Source organism: Palaemon carinicauda, chromosome 33 (genome assembly GCF_036898095.1).
Source record: "Palaemon carinicauda isolate YSFRI2023 chromosome 33, ASM3689809v2, whole genome shotgun sequence".
Classification (NCBI taxonomy): Eukaryota; Metazoa; Arthropoda; class Malacostraca; order Decapoda; family Palaemonidae; genus Palaemon; species Palaemon carinicauda.
The window spans coordinates 34,638,428-34,658,443 of NC_090757.1; the positions used below are offsets into that span (position 1 = coordinate 34,638,428).

At 35.2% G+C, this 20,016-nt stretch overlaps 1 protein-coding gene across 1 annotated transcript in view; it reads right to left on the bottom strand.

The window, feature by feature from the left end:
• Positions 1 to 10,241: 10,241 nt before the first annotated feature.
• HLH3B (Helix loop helix protein 3B) overlaps positions 10,242 to 20,016 on the bottom strand; it is a 31,543-nt gene continuing 21,768 nt past the window's right edge. Inside the window, exons 2-3 of the mRNA XM_068357221.1 lie at positions 15,152 to 15,386; positions 10,242 to 11,296 (exon numbers count right to left, since the gene is read on the bottom strand). Coding sequence (XP_068213322.1) covers positions 10,443 to 11,296; positions 15,152 to 15,386 — 1,089 coding nt within the window. The 3' untranslated portion in view covers positions 10,242 to 10,442. The remainder of the gene's footprint in view (positions 11,297 to 15,151; positions 15,387 to 20,016) is intronic.

Sequence of the window (20,016 nt, forward strand, 5' to 3'; positions counted from 1 at the left end):
CCCCCCGAAAACCGGAATTCTGTCGTATAATTGCATTAAGATATTTCTACATGTCTATACTTTTATCACCTTCAAAATATTCTCCATGTGAAGCAATGAGCTGTTAGACGAGTTTTCCACTGTACAAAAGAGTTTTAGAACTCTTTTCAGATATGCCATTTAACACCTCTGTCACTTTCTACGTAACCTCTTTTACACCTGCAAAACTTTCCTTTGAGGACTTTCTTCATTAGGGGGAAGAAATCACAAGATCGGGTAAATAGAGATACTGGGTAAGTAGGGTCATGCAATTTTTAGTGAGAAACTGTCTCTCACAAGGCACTGTGTGCTGGCACATTGTTGTGATGAAACCACTATTCTCCACTTTGCTACAAGTGGGGTCATTTCTATATCACTGCATCCCATAAATTCTTCAGAGCTGCCAAATAAAAAGTTTGCTTAACAGTTTGACTAGGAGGAATAAGTCAACATCGTCTTCACTTGGTGCACGTTTTGGATTGTGGTGACGTATGCTTTTGTTGACCGTTGCTTCGTTTCCAGAGCTTAAACCATAGCACAAGCTTTTGTCACCTGTGATGACCTGCAAAAAAGGTCCACATCAACATCAAACTCTTCTTTCAGTTCTTGGCACACATTCATTTGTGACTGCTTTTGATGATCCGTGAGCAAGTGAGGCACCAATTTCGCTATAACTTTTATCATTCCCAATTTCTCAGTCAAAATGGATGCTCCAGGATACACTAAACAAATCTACAAGTTCTTAAATTGTTTGTCGATTTTCCTCCAAGATCAGTTCATATATTTTCGTGATATTTTCATCCGTTTGTTAGGTTGACTGGTGCCCTGAACAAGATTAATCTTCCTGTGATAATTGACTATTCCTAAAGCGACCAAACCTTGTGTTTTGCTCATGGCAGCATCTTTGTAAGCTGTTTGAATCATGATAACTTTTTCGGCTGCCGTTTTCACCAGCAAAAAACAGAATTTCATGGCAGCATGAAATGGAGTGAAACACTTAAAAAATGATGACCTCGGTGAGCAGAATGATACTTAACGGTTGTCTCATGCTGTATCTAGCAGCCAAAGCCTAAACTATTGCAGTTTTGTCCCATTGAAAACTATTTCTGTTACTTTTGAGTACCCCCTCATACGATACTAGGTGTGATTCCTCAGTTTGATGGGTATGAAATGGTGTTAGGCAGTTACTTTGTTGTTTGTGAATTGCTGTAGGTTGTAAATTTTGTTATACAAAGCTTTGCCATTAAGAGTGTCTGAAATGGTTCATGTCTCATGTTCTGTAATAAACAGAATGGTACGGAATGGAATTTAAAGTTTAAACTAGGAAAATGATCATTCAAACTAGATGCAATCAGTAAATAAATATAATGTAGTTGAATTGGTTGTGAATTACTATATATATATTTTGAGAGAGTGTAGGCTTATTATAAATAAAGTAAAATCAAGGGGTTTGTTTGTAGTCGTAATTCTAAGGTCAATATCAATACATATTTACTTTTATTATGATTTTGTTTGAAAATGCCCCTGTGCTGACTTGTAACCCCAAGAACTTTTGGATGATTTTGAGGAATAGAATTCCTATTCTAAATACTAATAACCTCCTGGTATTTAGACAAATCAATAAGTGGATTATTTAATCATCATTATGCCGTAAGCTTGATTCATGCTTAGAAATAATAACCTGAAGTAAACGATGGAGTCTAATGTTGTGGCTATCGGTGGTAAAACTACGTAATGATGCTGTGGTTCCAAATAATTAACGTGCAATTTCATGGTTGACAGTGTTCAGTTTTAGTACCAGAAATGAACTTGGTGGCTGTGCAAGTTAATTTGCTATTTTTAATTAGGCATATATATTGGTATTTGTGTACAGTGAGGAGATTCTATATTGTTGTGAATTAAAGGGTTATTGTGATATATCCAATTAATCAATATTGTATATGTAATATAATCTCAACTAAAAATTTATTTTATTTTTTTATATTTCCCTAATGTTAATAACGATACATAATGATAATTTTACTTTACGTTGGTATTGTAATTATTTATACACAGTACATAATGTGAGATTCTAACGAAATAAACTAATTCACCATGATGTTGCCTTTTACTGTATTTAGTATCCTTTGATAGGTGGTTTATTCAGTTAATTCTTGCTCTTAGTGAACTCGTGAAATTAATAAAATGGATTTCATTTACAGGGAACTGCTCATAATGTGCTGTACATGGCATGATTAAGCAGTTCTACATTTCATTGCAGTGTTCTTATGGCCACTAGCTACACTGCTCTCTTCCTTTTGCTTTTCATTTTTGTGCAGTTTCTTCCCAAACAGCTATTTAGCTTATTTTACATTACAGTTCTTGGCTTGGCTCCGATGTTGATATCTTTCTTAATAGCAAAACCATTTTGAAAAAAAGTTTATCATTATTATTGTACGAGAGGCAAGAGAGCATGCTAGACATAGGAATGAGTGAGCGATTGTGACGCAGTTCCAGAAGGCCCTGCTGCTTCCTCCGGTCGCCTTTGATGACTGCGGAGGTAGAAGCAGTAGGGGATTCAGCGTTATGAAGCTTCATCTGTGGTGGATAACGGGGGAGGGTGGGCTGTGGCACACTAGCAGTACTAGACGAACTCGGTTGAGTCCCTTGTCAGGCTGGGAGGAATGTAGAGAGGAAAGGTCCCCCTTTTTTCTCATTTGTTTAATGTCGGCTACCCCCCAAAATTTGGGGAAGTGCCTTGGTATATGTATGATTATTAATTTTATTGCAGTATTATATTTAAATATTATTATTATTATTATTATTCTTATGTCAGTTTATGGAGTCACTAGGTTACCCAAATGGATTTTCTTGTGCGAGATGTAAAAATGGGATCAAGGTAGAAGGAACTAGACAATCAGGTGTGGAGGGATAAGTTGGAGGAAAAAGAATAAAAGTAAAAGATGGAAAACAAAATTCACATGTGGTTAAGATTACTGTGAAGCAATGGTACCATCTGCAATGGACATAGCAAAGTATACTGTTTGCTGTATGCCCCCATACAGAGAGAGATATAGGTAACCACTGTATCTCAGGATTATATCTTTATACTTTGCGTAGCTCTTCATCACTAGTTATTTTTGTGGAAAAATAGGTTCTTTACGTTTTTAAAGTAGAAATAATACACAGAGAACTAATGGACAGACAGTTGACCTTTTTATACCGCAAGAATCATGTTCTTTCAAAACCAAGTCACATGAGCAGGCAGCAATAAGGTCCAGATTATTCTGATATGCCTTTCAAGTCTGCAAACAGAGAAAAGCACAGCTGCCTCTTCTGGCTGGACAATAACAATCTGTAACTTCGCTCAACATGCTGAACTCAGTCTACCATGTTCCCACACTAGTGATTACTCCAGGATTGCTGAAAGCATCAAGAAAAACCAGCTAATGACTTCCCTTTCTTCAGTTTTTAGTAAGAATGCAGAAGTGGCTGATTGACAATGGGCTCTCCAAAGGAGGGATCCTACCTCCAGGGATCTTGCCATTGGCTAGATCCAAGAACGGTGGGCACTCTTGGAGTAAATGAACACCTCAGGGAAGCGGTTGATGGAAGTAAAACATCTGCTTGGAACCTACTAGAAGTCCAAGCAATGCTTCTGCTATCCTCCCGACAGATTTATAAGTTCCACTAATGGTGAATAACAACAAATCCACTTGTGGGACTGAGCCGATCTGGTCGGTGACTGTCTTCTGTTCAGGGCTTATGATCAATAAGTCGGGCCTATGACACTACCGCATCCTTTCACCAGGAGAAGGGTATAATGTACTACTCTTACACTTTGGTACCAGGGAGCATTTGTATACTAGGGAGAGTAACCAAACCCAGAACGGGATGGTGAGCACACAGTCTATCTTTAAGGTACTGTTGACCATTCTACAAATACTGTATAGGGTTTTATTTAATAATCATTTTAAAATCAATCAGTTATCTTAGATCAAAAGCAACATTTATACTACCACTCCAAACCTTGTCTGTACTACAGGCTATTTGGGGGGGGGGGGGGGGGGATTGCAGTTTGTTTAATACCAATAACTTGTTTTTGGGTATCTCAGAAATCTACTTAGTTCTAGATTCAAAGCAATCTTTCAGGCCTAACTTACCCAGTTTCATCCTTAGCCTAAATGCTCAAGTGGTAACCAAGGGGTCATCTATACCACTCATTAATGGCTTTGGTGGTACACGGTTTATCCCAATTTCAGATCTGTAATATATTTGCTTGTTATATTATTTATAGATTTGTATAATAGCATTGATGGTGATGATAATGATAGGCCTCCACCTTTGGGGAACACAAATTCCATCATCTCTCAATAGAGATGAGCTTCACAAGCTCCAAACATCACTTGCTTCCTTTGTTAAACTATAGAAGAACTGTGAATCCCATTTAATAATGGTAATTCTGGGCATTCACACCGTATTGCCAAACAACCTAACACTCCAAGGGCAATCTAATGTTAAAAGTATATCAATCAATAAGGGTTCCAAAAGTGCGATGCGTTCTACAGATTCGAAAACACACAGTCTCTCGAAGTCTTTACATACTTTAGTTCCTTCTGTGCTAAACCCTTGCAAACTACAACCCTAGTTGCTCTATAAGTAGATTATAAGGCAGAAGACAGTGAATTGTCTTAATCCTAATATTCCTCTACTGGCATAAGTAAGAGCTTCTCATTTGTCTCGTATTACTTATGTGGTTGGCATAGCATATCTTATGATTCCTTTAAACTCTTATAAAGTTAACAAAATTGTAAAGTTTTTATGACATTTTAATTCAATAACTTGTTTGTTTAGCTTTCTGCGCATGGAAAGCATCAAGTTTTGAGTACCCTAATTGAGGAATACGATATTTCATGGCTCCTATTAGCAATTATGTTTCAAATTAGTGTTTATGGAACTGGAGAGTATATATTGCTCAGCTGTAAAGCTTATACACTGTAAACAGAACATCTGCCTTTCATTGCTCATAACGGGCAAGGAAAGTAATTTTAGTCAAGGGGAATTACAGAGAAAAAAGTTGAGGGTCATACAACATTGTAAACGCCACTTTCTCCTCCAATCAGTAAAGTTAAGCAACGTTGGGTCTCATCAGTACTTGGATAAAAGACCGGCTGGGAACACCAGATGCTGGTGTTTTTGGTTTATAGTGGATACCGGTAACAGTGACATGCCATGCCCACTTACCAGCCAAGTTATTGATCAACCTGTTTAGATCTTTACTTTTTTCCAAAGGCCAGTGAGTCTTCTCTTGTTGGTGGTCAATTTGACTTGTTTGCATTTAGGTAACTTCATTAGTTAGGTTTAGTGGTCATAATTACTTAGTATTCCTGCAGTAAGGGTTCTGAATGTTTACTGCGCCTTACAAAGTCGAGTTCCTCCCGTAAGGGGCTCAATTTCTAAAATGACTTTATTCCTGCAGCTTACCCCTTGCATAATTGCAATTATGGTTGCTCTATTTTACATCTAGATTGCAAGGCAGGAGATTGAGTTGGATAGCTTCATCCTTATATCCTATCTCTTGGTAAAGTAAACACTTTTAAAACTAAGTCAATTTAGTTTGGGAAATGGCATTTCATATCTTTAACAATCTTTAAAATTTTTGTTATTGGAGATGTATCAGTTCAGTTGCTAAGTTGCATTATATGTTTAATCCACAAGACAGTACGCTCTCGTTCCCTTACAAGCTCAGTCTCTAGTTCATCACTCATTTACTTTTTGTGGTAATTTCTTACACTCAGGTTTTTATTATCATTATGAGTCAGGGTGGGCTGTGGCACCCTAGCAGTACCAGCCGAACTCGGTTGAGTTCCTCGTCAGGCTGGGAGGAGCGTAGAGAGGAAAGGTCCCCTTTTTTTCATTTGTCTGATGTCGGCTACCCCTCAAAATTGGGGGAAGTGCCTTGGTATATAGATAGATGAGTCAGGATGTAAAAAAGATTTTAACATTATATTGAACTATCTGTATTTAATTGAGAATTATAGTTAATAGTAATAAAAGGTTAATTTTCTAATTAAATGCACAATTATCCTTCTGGTGCTACATCTCTCGTGAGGTGCCGTTACATAGCCATTTACAGTATCTCCCTCGGGAGGTGCCGTTACATATGGTTTCCATCTCGGCCGTAACCCGTGCTAAAAATGTTGCGATAAACTGGATTATCACATTTTTAATGTGTTCTGATGGTTGGTTTTTTCATCAGTTTAGCAACAAGTATCTGCATGATTTCGGAACATATGCAACAAAGTCACTACCAAAATAGTGATTTATTACAAAATATTAAAGAAATATTAGAAAATAGATAAATACTGCATAAACAAGCAATATGTCCTAGCATCATCTGCATGGATACCATTAGTTGGCTTGCTTGTACTGTATGTAGATGGCGAGTCATCAGCTGTCCACCAAAGCAAAAACAACTTGTTGACTCCATTAATTACAGTAAGTGCATTCAAAATGAATTCATTTATTACACATAAATGATAATTTTAGGCTAATATTTCTGTCTATAAAACCTTATATTTTATGTCTGATGTGCTTGAGTAATGTCATTACTGAGGTGTATGAGGGTTGCCAGACTCCCCTCTACAAGTTTATCCTACTGTTAAGATGCAGGGTGATATTTTAGGGCATTTTTTCAGGGAAAAAAAAAAGTGTCTTATGACACGGGAAATACGGTTAGTTTAAATTTTAATGCTAAATAAGATTTATAATTTTCCTAACATTTCTTTGAACTAGCAGAAGCATGCAGCTCCAATGGCATTGTACTAGTCAAAGGCAATGTTTCTCTAAATTTGACGGGTGCAAATGGTGGTAATAGAAATGTAATGCTTAGAATATTCTTTCATACAGACAAAACATTTTTTTGATACAGGCTGCTACTGAAAATTATTTTAATGTTAAATCTCACTTTGGCTCAACAAAATCCAAAGCACTTAATGAAACTTGCGTGACACTGAAAAGCATGGAAGACTACTTTCTAATTAATGACAATACGCAGGTAATCCAATCATTGAAAAAATGCCATAAAATCTTAGGGCACTGTAATGTTAAAGGTGAAGGCTACTTATTCTTGAAAATATATTGGAAGGCACGAAAATAACTTATAAAAGCTATTTAACTGTGAAGCATATATAAAAAAAGTGAAATGTGTCAGTACGTGCACCATGCACTTGGTTGCAAAGCTAAGCATTGACTTGAACTATCTCGCTGTGATCTGTCAGGTTAGATTGAGCAAGCAGAAAATGTTTAAAATATCTGATAAATTAAGTAGATAATTACTCGGGTGTTAGAGTATATGTTTATTTTCTGAGGAATAGGAGTTGCATATAAATGTTAGGCAGATATTTTCTCTTTGGGACTGTTAGAGAAAGATATGTAATAATGAAATAGAATTTATATCTTCTGAATTTAAGAATCTGCTCATTAAAATCAAAGTCAAAGAATTCTCAGCAAATTACTTTCCTCATCAAAATGGAAGAGCAGAAAGATTATGGAGAACTCTCTTCAAAATGTCCACCTTTCCCAAGGGGTCATCTCCTGGAAGAGAACTTTCCAAGGATTTTGAGGAACTATGATGTGAGAGCTTAAGCTTATATTCGCAATAGGTGTTATTTAAGATCATGATAGTAATTTTATGTTATTATTAATGATCACGCAATAATATGGAAAATAAGAAGCAAGATACAGTAGTTATATTTTCACATGATGTTGGGTATATTGACCATACTTATGCTACCCAATGAGCAATCTTTTTAAGACTGCTATTTAGACATGTAAGGTGTATGCTAACCCGCAAATGAAATGTTCAATTGTTGATAATCAGGTTTGAAAGTTTAATGGCCGCTCATGAATGGCAGAGGCAAGGGGCAATAACAAGGGCCAAGGGACTGACCATATGTACATATGATCAGTGCCCAAGCCCCCTCTCCCTCAAGCTAGGCTCAGGAAGGCCCAGGCAGTGGTTATTGATGACTCAGCAGGTAAACTCATAGGCTCAGCCCTAAACCCCACATCCTTAGCTCACAAGTTTAGTGAGGTTGCAGATACATACTACAAGGAAGTATCGCTTGAGCAGCACTCGGACCCCAGGCTGGCAGATTTGCAGACAGGGGCGTTTCCAATAGGCCACCACAAGCCATTCAAATAGCTAAGAACCCTGTACATCATTAAATAAAGACTCAAACATATACAACATCACATTAAATCTCAAAAACTTTGATTTTTTAATTGCATTATGTTCCTTCAAGGGAAACTAAGGCATATATTTTTACAAAGCCTATAAGTAGCCTAAACTGAAATAAGATTCTATTTTATTAAGGGTGTATAATTATGTTTATAATATTTCATTTTGTTGATTTGAACTGGTTGATTTTGAAGTAGAGTATTTGATAATGATCATTAAAGTAAAAAAACAAAATACTTTAATTTGAGGAGTATACAGTATTTGTTTATTCCTTATTAAATTATGTATTAGATATAGTGATTTGTGCAGGTTACTTTTGATTGCACAAACATTTTAGGGCTTACTTGTGTATTTTATTTAAAGAAAATCATTTCAAGTTCATGATTGTGTGTAGGAAATTAACTCGCTCTAATTATGTTAATCAATAGGGTAGTCTCTCCTCCTTTTTCTGTTACTGCTCTTGTAGGGTTTTACGAAGCACAAATCAGTCATGCACTGGCCTTCCGTCTAGCTTAACAGTCTTTTCCTTATACTGCACTGTAGTCTTTATCCATTCCTTCTGGTCTCTTCCCACTTAGCTGTCCAGCATCTTTAACAATATTATTTTTTATGAAAGTCTGTTATAGTAAGTAGTCTTGTTGAATTACTATTATCTGAAAGTAGCAGTCTTAAGATGTTTTATGTCTGATTTCTGTAGTTTGTCTTTGTTTTTAATAATTGATGTCCATTATAGCATTCTCTTGTTGTTTTAATCAAATTTCATCTGGTCAATGTTGCTTGTCTCAGTCCATAAACTTTGAAAAAACATTTCTGAACTGCCACAGGGGTAGTAAATGACAAATGGAATTGGATTTGTAAATGTATATTTCACAAACAATACAGTTATATCTTGCTTTTTGTCATTTTGAAACCTTTGTAATGCATAGCATTTTTATAGCACACGTTTTTATAATTAGATTCTGTTACCGAAAATCTATTTCTTGTTTATTAAATATTGTGGTGTGTATTTAATTTTTAGCATTCTCATGTTGTTTAAATCAAATTTCATCAGGTCAATATTGCTTGTCTCAGCCCATAAATTTTGAAAAAACATTTCTGAACTGCCATAGGAGTAGTAAATGACAAATGGAATTGGATTTGTAAATGTATATTTCACAAACAATACAGTTATATCTTGCTTTTTGTCATAATGAAACCTTTGTAATACATACCAGTTTTATAGCACACATTTTTAGCATTAGATTCTGTTACCAAAAATCTATTTTTTATTTATTAAATATTTTGGTGTTTCATTTTTCTTTTATGAAGTGTGAAAATTGCAAAAAATGACAAGATTAACCTATAAAGTCATTCCTGTTTTGTGTAGTTTTATCATTACTTTCGTTTTTGCTTTATATATGAAATGTTCATATTTTTTTCTTCAGTTCTTCTGCCAGTTGCATCATAAATAGTGAAAAAGATGCTCACGAGGAAAGGGCCCAATACACTAGCAAGGTCAGTCAGTAAATTGCCGTGTTGCATTTTTAATAGTAGAACTTTACCAGGAATTTTCCTTCTATCTTAACTCAAGTTTCAGGAAAGCTTGTGTACGATCTCTGTGTCACACTTTGGTAAATTAATGCAGTATTGTATAGAAATGTGATAGTTTAATATCGTGTTGGGATATTATAGTTGCCATTTTAATTACATCTTATTACTTTTATCATAATCGATAGCTATAGCCTCTGTGCCATGGTCTTCCTCTGTTGTGGGTTAGATTTATCTTGCTTGAGGGTACACTCAGGCACACTATGCTATCTGTTTCTTTATTTCCTTTCCTCCTTGGGGTATTTTCCTTGTTGGAGCCCTTGACTTTAAGCATATGGCTTTTCCAACTAGGGTTGTAGCTTAACTAATATTAATAATGATAATAATAATAATATCACTATAACAGTATCATTTTAATTTTTATTACTGATGCTTAATAGCTTAGTGGTTGAACCACTCTATCGATTATGATCAAATATTTTGTTACATTAATAAGTTTAATCACAAAGTTATACATTGAATATATATGTCATATTCATGGAAATATAGTTTGTATTAATATATTACTCAACACTCCGGTCTCTGCCATTCTCTTGTTTCTACATTGCTTCATGTACAGTAGGTCCTAAGTACTGTACATAAATGGATAATGTCGGTAGTACTGTAATTAAGAAATTTATTTATTAGGTGGATGAATAAGGGTAAGCCCAGACCGAACCCTTACGGCTAGCACGTATGGGTGGTACCTCGGATTGTTAATTGCAGGGTTTTCTAATGGAGGGGATGAGAGGCCCGATGCGGATGAAATAGAGGAGGATGAAGATGATATGGATGAAGATGTCACTGATGGGAGGGGCGGGGAAGGGGGAGATGACGATGCAGTTGCTGTGGATGTGACTGGTCTTTGGGAGAAGATGGTGACTGAAATGGGGGTGGGTCGTGCGAGGGAAGAAGCAGTGGAATATGAGAGTGGGGAAGGGGATGTCGAGGATGACCTTGACATTGGAGGAGAGCTTGGAGAAGATGGAGAAAGGGGCAGAGAGAGGTGGCGAAATCGCCGGGAGGTGTCGAGTGCAATGCAGGGTTCGGAGGGGGACAGAGGAGGACTTGTACAGTTGTTTCTGCTCATCCTCGACTCCCTGCGCTGCGTGTTGTTGTTGTTGTTAGTGTTGTCGTTATTGTTGTTATTGCATAGCTCCCGGTGATGTGGCTGATGAGGGCATAGGTTTTCATCTTGACGTCTCTGCCATTCCAATACGGAATTCAGGAGCTTTATGTATTTGATTGTCAACCGAAGAATTTCATTCTTAGACAATTTCTTGTCAGGAGGATGAGTAGGGACAAGACGTCGAAGCTCAGCAAATGCGCCACTAACATTCTGTTGGCGCCACCGTTCACGGGTATTAGTGAACACTTTCCGAATGGTTCTAGGTGGAGCGGTTGAGCATCGCTCCTCCACAGAGCCACTGTCGCTGGCACTGACATCAACTGCCCTTCCGTTCTCGGTCTCACTGCCATCGCATGCTGAACCTGTTGAAAGAAATACTTGGCGTTACTGCTTGAAATTATTATTATTATTATTACTATATTATTATTATCATTATTATTATTATTATTATTATTATTATTACTTGCTAAGCTACAATCCTAGTTGGAAAAGTAGGGTGCTATAAGCCCAGATGTTCCAACAGGGAAAATAGCCCAGTGAAGAAAGGAAACAAGAAAAAATAAAATATTTTAAGAATGGTAACATCAAAATAAATATTTCCTATATAAACTATAAAAACTTTAACAAAGTAAGAGGTAGAGAAATATGATAGAATAGTGTGCCCGAGTGTACCCTCAATCAAGAGAATTCTAACCCAAGACAGTGGAAGACCATAGTACAGAGGCTATGGCGCTACCCAAGACTAGAGAACAGTGGTTTGATTTTGGAGTGTCCTTCTCCTAGAAGAGCTGCTTACCATAGCTAAAGAGTCTCTTCTATCCTTATCTAGAGAAAAGTGCCCACTGAATAATGACAGTGCAGTATCCCCTTGGGTGAAGATGAATTGTTTGGTAATCTTAGTGTTGTCAGCTGTATGAGGACAGAGGAGAGTACAGTATGTAAAGAAGAGGCCAGACTATTCTGTGTATGTGTAGGGTAGGTAAAGGGAAAATGAACCATAACCAGAGAGAAGGATCCAGTGTAGTACTGTCTGGCCAGTCAAAGGACTCCATAACTCTCTAGCGGTAGCATCTTTAAATGTATAAAAGTTTCGAATTTTAAATTTCTTGGGAATTGCTGAAGGTTGCGAATAGTTTAAGAGTATCGTATTTGCTTATTGTCCCTATATATTAGTGAAAAATGTCTTTACATCTCTTTGGTATATGAAAATGAAGACTCATGGTTGAATAGATTTCCTGTGTTTCATATAATTTATATGTTATTGAAATAGCTGAGATATAGTCAAGTATTAAATCTACTTGATCTCCAAACGATTTTCCATATATGATACTGTAATTTCAATCATTCACTAGTGGTGTATCAAATACCATTCCCTTTGATTTATGAACAAAAGAAGGAAGTCACTGGTTTAGCATAATGAATTATGAGGAAAAATTAATACTGTAATGATGTTGATGATATTGATTATAATAATAATGATACTGATATTGATTTATGAAGATGATAATGATAACTGTCGTCAGTGTTTCAACGTCTTATTTTCACTTTGCAGTAATATAAATTTAAACTGAAAAATATCAAGCCATTTTCTTGGTGATTATGCAAATTAATCCAAAAGTAAGGGAGAACTTATTACATTTTAATGGCCAGACAGCAAGAAGATTAATCTTAGAGTTCTCTTGCTTGAGGGTAGACTTGGGCTCACTATTCTATCTTGTTTTCCTTCCCCTTGTTATTTTGAAGTTTTTATCCTCTTGTTATTTCCAAGTTTTTAACATTTGAATATAAAATTTAATTTTAATATTATTATTGTTCTTAAATTTCCCTTGTAGTTTTTCCTTATTTCCTTTCCTCACTGGGCTATTTACCCTGTTGGAGCCCTTGTGCTTATAGCATCCTGCTTTTCCAATTATGGTTGTATCTTAGCAAGTAATAATAATAATAATGTTGTCACTGTTCTTAAAATATCTCATTTTTCCTTGTTTCCTTTCCTCACTGGGCTATTTTCCCCGTTGGAGCCCCTGGGCTGATACCATCCTGCTTTTCCAACTAGGGTTGTAGCCTAGCAAGTAATAATACATACATACATATACCAAGGCACTTCCCCCAATTTTGGGGGATAGCCGACATCAAACAAATGAAACAGAAAAGGGGACCTCTCCTCTCCTGTATTATAATCCTGTGAGACATCAAAAAGTAATAACAATAATAATAATAATAATAATAATAATATTTCACCATTAGTATTACCTATGTCTCGCAGACAAATAAAATTTTACTAGTTAAAATCTGGCTGTGAATTTCCAACATTTGGAGCTGACAACTGTCTCCTTTACTATCTTTTTTATATTTCACCATCCATATCTAAGTATCAGATACAAACCTTTAAAGAAACTTTTACTGTACTACAGTTAAAATCAAAATATAAATATGTATGTATTACAAATATAACTTATTATTATTATTATTATTGAAATAAATATTTCCTATATAAACTATAAAAACTTTAACAAAACAAGAGGAAGAGAAATTAGATAGAATAGTGTGCCCGAGTGTACCCTCAAGCAAGAGAACTCTAACCCAAGACAGTGGAAGGCCATGGTACAGAGGCATGGCACTACCCAAGACTAGAGAAAAATGGTTTGATTTTGGAGTGTCCTTCTCCTAGAAGAGTTGCTTACCATAGCTACATAAAAAGATAGTTATGGAGACGGTGTCAGCTCTCGATTTAGAATAGTGTTCAAGTGGATTAAAAAATGAAAGTGATCTCGGTTTATCCTGGATGAAGTTTCCTAAATTTCCTAGCTGATCTAGAAAGTCAGGCAACTCAGATGCATCGATATTCTGAAGTAGTGGATAAAAGATATTTAAAATGGTATTCACGTAAGTTATTATTATTTGATAAGATACAACCCTAGTGGGGAAAACAGGATACTATAAGCTCAAGGGCTCCAATAGCAAAAAATAGACCAGTGAGGAAAGGAAACAAGTAAATGAATAAATTACAAGAGAAACATTTTTTTATAAATTCCCCCTTTAAAGAAGAAAATTCTGCTCTACAAATAAACAAAAATAAATTTTCTATATTTTCAAAAGTTAAAAGACAAATATTTTGACTTCGTCTCAAGTTATACCAAAGTGCAAAAGGCTGTGGCAAAAGTTTAATTATTGGGAATAAAATCGTTCTTCTTTATAGGTTCGTGAAATTCCCATTGGATACAGCAGAAATACAAAAGAGATTACAAATACAGAGAATACAAAATCAAAATATTTTCATCTCATCTCATCTCAAATTATACCATAGTGCAAAATGCTATGTGATAAAGGGTTAATTATTGGGAATAAAGTTGTTCTCCTTGATAGGTTCGTAGCATTTCTGTTGGATACAGCACAAATACAGAAGAGATTACAAATACAGAGAATACAAAATCAAAATATTTTTACCATCTCAAGTTATACCAAAGTGCAAAAGGCTATTTGATAAAGGTTTAATTAATAGTAATAAAATCATTCTCCTTTCGAAGTTCATGGGATTTCCATTGGATACAGCAGAAATACAAAAGAGATTACAAATACAGAGAATACAAAATCAAAATATTCTGACATCTTATAATAAAGTGCAAAAGGCTATGTGGTAAAAGTTCAATTATTAGGAGTAAAGTCGTTCTCCTTTATAGGTTCGTGGCATTTCCATTGGATACACCAGAAATACAAAAAAGATTATAAATACAGAGAATACAAAATCAAAATATTTTGACTTCATCTCAATTCATACCAAACTGCGAAAGGCTATGTGATAAAGATTTAATTATTAGGAATAAAGCTGCCCCCCCCCCCCTTTCGAGGTTTGTGGCATTTCTATTGGATACAGCACAAATACAGAGAATACAAAATCAAAATATTTTCATCTCATCTCTAGTTATAATAAAGTACAAAAGGCTATGTGGTAAAGGTTTAATTAATAGCAATAAAGTCGTTCTCATTTATAGGTTCGTGGCATTTCTGTTGGATACAGCAAAAATACAAAAAAAAAAAAATTAAAAATACAGAGAATACAAAATCAAAATATTTTGACATCGTCTCAATTTATACTAAAGTGCAGAGGGCTATGAGGTAAAAGTTCCCCTTTCAAGGTTCGTCGCATTTCCATTGGATACAGCACAAATACGAAATATATTACAAATACATAGAATACAAAAACAAGTGTTTCTCCTCACCTTGTGACCTACGCCATGATAAAAAACTTCTGGAAGACGGTTGGCTGGAAGGGAAGGGGATTCCACCAGAAAACTCTTCTCCATGGTCGTCATCCGTGGTTGAGTCCCTTGTGTCATCCGACAGGTCACCCAGATCCAAGTCACTGCTGTCACCACCACTGCATCCACCCACACATCCACCCACGCATCCACCCACACACCCGCCTATACCAGGGGGTGAGTTTTCGTCATCCACCTGTAAATTATGAAGGTTGAATTACCCTGCTAATTATTATTATTATTATTAATATCATTATTATTATTATTTGCTAAGCTACAACCCTAGTTGAAAAAGCAGGATGCTATAAGCCCAGGGGCAGCAAAAGGATAAATACCCCAGTGAGGAAAGTAAATAAGGAAATATATAAACTACAAGAGGGTATTTAACAATTAGATAAAATAGCTATAAAGTAAATTCATATATAAACTATAAAAACTTTAACAAAACAAGAGGAAGAGAAATAAGATAGAATAGTGTGCCCGAGTGTATCTTCAAGCAAGAAAACTCTAACCCCAGACAGTGGAAGACTAGTACAGAGGCTATGGCACTACCAAATACTAGAGAATAATGGTTTGATTTTTGAGTGTCCTCCTAGAAGAGCTGCTTGCCATAGCTAAAGAGTCTCTTCTACCCTTACCTAGAGGAAAGTGGCTACTGAACAATTATAGTGCAGTAACCCCTTGGGTGAAGAAGAATTGTTTGGTAATGTCAGTCTCGTCAGGTGTATAAGGACAGAGGAAAATATGTAAAGAATAGGCCAGACTATTCAGTGTGTGCGTAGGCAAAGGGAAGATGAACCATAACCAGAGAGACAGATCCAATGTAGTACTGTCTGGCCAGTCAAAGACACCATAATCTCTAGCATTAGTATCTCAACCGGTGCTTGGTGCCCTGGCCAACCTACTGCCAGCACCAACTACTATAAAAGACGAGGGTAGAATTGACCTTATCTGACAACTATACCGTCCTGGCTCTACTCACGGGAGATGCTGGACGCCAGAGAGGAATATTCCGGAGCAAATTACTTCCCAAAGACGTGGTGGTTAGAATCAAGGTCTATAGACCTTGGTTAGAATAACGCATCAACCTAGAACCTAGACATTATTATTATTATTATTATTTTTATTATTATTATTATTATTATTATTATTATTATTATTATTATTATTATTATTAGCTAAGCTACAACCCTAGTAGGAAAAGCAAGATGAAGAGGTGACAGATCGGTGGTCTATATAATCATGGATATATATATATATATATATATATATATATATATATATATATATATATATATATATATATATAAAACAGTATAGATGAGCAGCAGGTTGTTCATCTTGCAGGTTTTGTTGAACGAAAAATAACTTCTTACTTATACTATTTCAACGTTGGTTTTTCCGAGTTTCCTATAGGCACTCTTCACTCTTGGCTCTAAGTCTAATATTATCAAAAACAGCCATTTTGAAATTATTTCTGTTATTTTTCTATTCATTAAAGCGGCTTTTCTGAATTGTACTATCCATAATCATGCTTGACTAAAACCTTAATACATATTTCGTCTAAATGATTTTCTTATATAAATAATAAGTCATAAGTCTTTTTATTGTTTATGTAATGATATATCTGTTTTGATGTTGTTACTGTTTTTAGAATATTTGATTGTTAATTTTTTCTCAAATCGTTTATTTATTTCCTTATTTCCTTTCCTCACTGGGCTATTTTTCCCTGTTGGAGCCTTTGGGCTTATGGCATCTTGCTTTTCCAGCTGGGGTTGTAGCTTGGATAATAATAATAATAATAATAATAATAATAATAATAATAATTTGACTGTTATATATAATACAATTGTAATGGGTAGATAGAGATGGTTTGGACATGCTCTTCGCACTCCCTAAGAGAGATTAGTTCACCGAAAGTTCAGCTGGGCTCCACAAGGCACCAGAAGAGTTGGAAGCTCAAGATAGAGACGACTGGCGAAATCTAACCGAGGCCCTTTGCGTCAATAGGCGTAGGAGGAGATAATGATGATGGTAGATAAAGCGACATTACCGTATAATAAACCTTAAGTTGTTGCCTATAGAGTCGAGGGTATAAAGATTACCTGCCTATGTTAGCAAGTTGGTGTTTAAGAAAATTCAAAAAGTAATGTACCGACAGTACAGCACACTTGCAAATGTCAAATACCAACTCATGTTAACACATAATTGTCAAAATTTAAAAGTATATATATTTACTGTCAAAATAGAATATCCAGCATACATTGGATATCAGCAGCCCAAAAAAGAATAATATACATTGATGTAAGTAGTAAGAAATTAATGAAAACAATAAAAATTCAGCATTCATTGGATATCATATGGAAAAGAATAATCATATACATAGATGTTAGTAGTAAAAGATAAATAAAAACAATGAAATATTCAGCATACATTGGATACCAGCAGTCCAAAAAATAATAATAATATACACATGTCAGTTATGAATAATATTGATAATGAGGTAAAAAAAAAAAAAAGCCAGGAATGACTGGAGAGAATATTTAAACAGTAAAGCAGATGAGGTTGACAAAGCTATGCATTCCGGGAGCGTCTATGGTGTAAGAATCGCTCACTGAATTATTAATGAAATCTCTACTGGGCCAAAGAAAAAGAAGCATACTGTATACTCATGAAAAAGAGAGATTGATTTTTTATAGCCACAGAAGATGAAGAGAGACAGCGTTGGATGGAACACTTTAGTGAGGTCATGAATAGAAGATGCGAAGGGAATAATTTGATTGATATACGTGAAGCTGGTGAAGACCTAGATGTGCCCATGCATGAATTCAGTGTGTTTGAAGTCGAAGCTATCCTAAAAAAACTAAAGAGATGGAAAGCCCCGGGATACGATGGAATAACTGCCGAGATGATATTGGCCGAAAATGAAGCTACTCCCAGACTACTTACAAGATTATTCTTTAGAATGTGGTATGAAGAGGCAAAACCTGATGAATGGAAGTTAGTGTTGGTGAAAATAGCAAAAATAGGAGACCTGACTGATTGCAATAATTACAGAGGCATAACACTTACGTCATTTATGAAAATATATAGTATGCTTATTCCAAGGAGAGTGAAGAGAAAGATTGATGAAAAGGCGAGAGATGAACAAGCAGGATTTAGAAAAGATAGAAGTTGCACTGACCAAATTTTTATTTTGAGACATGTACAGCAATGCGTAGAAGATAGAAAATCCCCTTTTGATGGCATTTTTGGACTATGAAAAAGCCTTTGATAGTTTACACCGGCCAATTTTGTGGAGAGTCCTGCGTTATTATGGAATTCCTCTTAAATATGTAAATTTGATTCAGTCTGTTCATGAGCATAATAAGTGCAAAGTTAAACTCCATCTACCCCTCACAATGATCCCATCCACATATGGCACTCGAGTAATCTCCTATAGTTTCATTTCACACAAAAATAAATAGAATAAAGATATATCAATAAAACATTCCCTTGCGGGTAAAGTTATTTATGTTTCATGAAATTATTATAACTCCAAATGATTAAGATACATAATACTGTATCTTCATAATTTCATGTGAAATATACTGCTACATTACTAAGCCATATGCCATATGGTATCTTTGGCCGTCTTTCGAGAAGGACAGAATATTCCGACGTTAGGGACCACAGTCATTATTATTAATATTATTATTATTATTATTATTATTATTATTATTATTATAATCTAAGCTACAACCCTTGTTGGAAAAGCAGAATGCTATAACCCCAAGGGTTCCAATAGGGGAAAATAGCCCAGTGAGGAACGGAAATAAGAATATAAATAAACTATGAGAAGTAATGAACAATCAAAATAGAATATTTTAAGAACAGTAACAACATTAGAACAGATCATTTATAGACTTCTCATGCTTGAGGGTACACTTGGGGACACTATTCTATCTTATTTCTCTTCTTCTTGGTTTGTTAAAGTTTTAATAGATTATATAGGAGATATTTATTTTGATCTTGTTGCTCTTCTTAAAATATTTTCTTTTTCTTTGTCTCCTTTCCTCACTGAGCTATTTTCCCTGTTGGAGCCCTTGGGCTTATTGCATCCTGCTTTTTCAACTAGGGTTGTAGCTTAGCAAGTAATAATAATAATAATTACGTCAGCCTGTTCAACATGAAAATATTCGCTGCAAGTTTGAAAATTTGAAGTTCTACCGATTCAAGTACCCGATTAGGAAGATCATTCCAAATATATTGTTTATATATGTACTATCGAAGAGAGATTCCGAATGCACACATAAACTGTGTCAATATAAAAGCACATTATAAATTCCTATGATGAAACTAAACCGAAAAAAAAAAAATCTTACAGAGCAGGTAAAAGTATCATATACAAGTAATTTATTATTATTATTATTATTATTATTATTATTACCAGACAAGCTAAAACCCTAGTTGGAAAAGCAGGTTGCTATAAGCCCAGGGGCCCAAACAGGGAAAATAGCCCGGTGAGGAAAAGAAACGAGGAAAAATAAAATATTTCAAGAACAGTAACAACATTAAAATAAATATTTCCTATATAAACTATACAAACTTTAACAAAACAAGAGGAAAAGGAATTAGATAAAATAGTGTGCCAGAGTGTACCCTCAAGCAAGAGAACTCTAACCCAAGACAGTGGAAATGACTTGAATTGAATTCTGTATATTTATATCCATATCTATATTATATCGTTTTGTAGCGAGGAGAAATTAATCTTTTTAAGCTAATTTCTCTTCCTCTTGTTTTTTTTTATAGTTTATATATGAGATATCTAATTTAATGCTGTTACC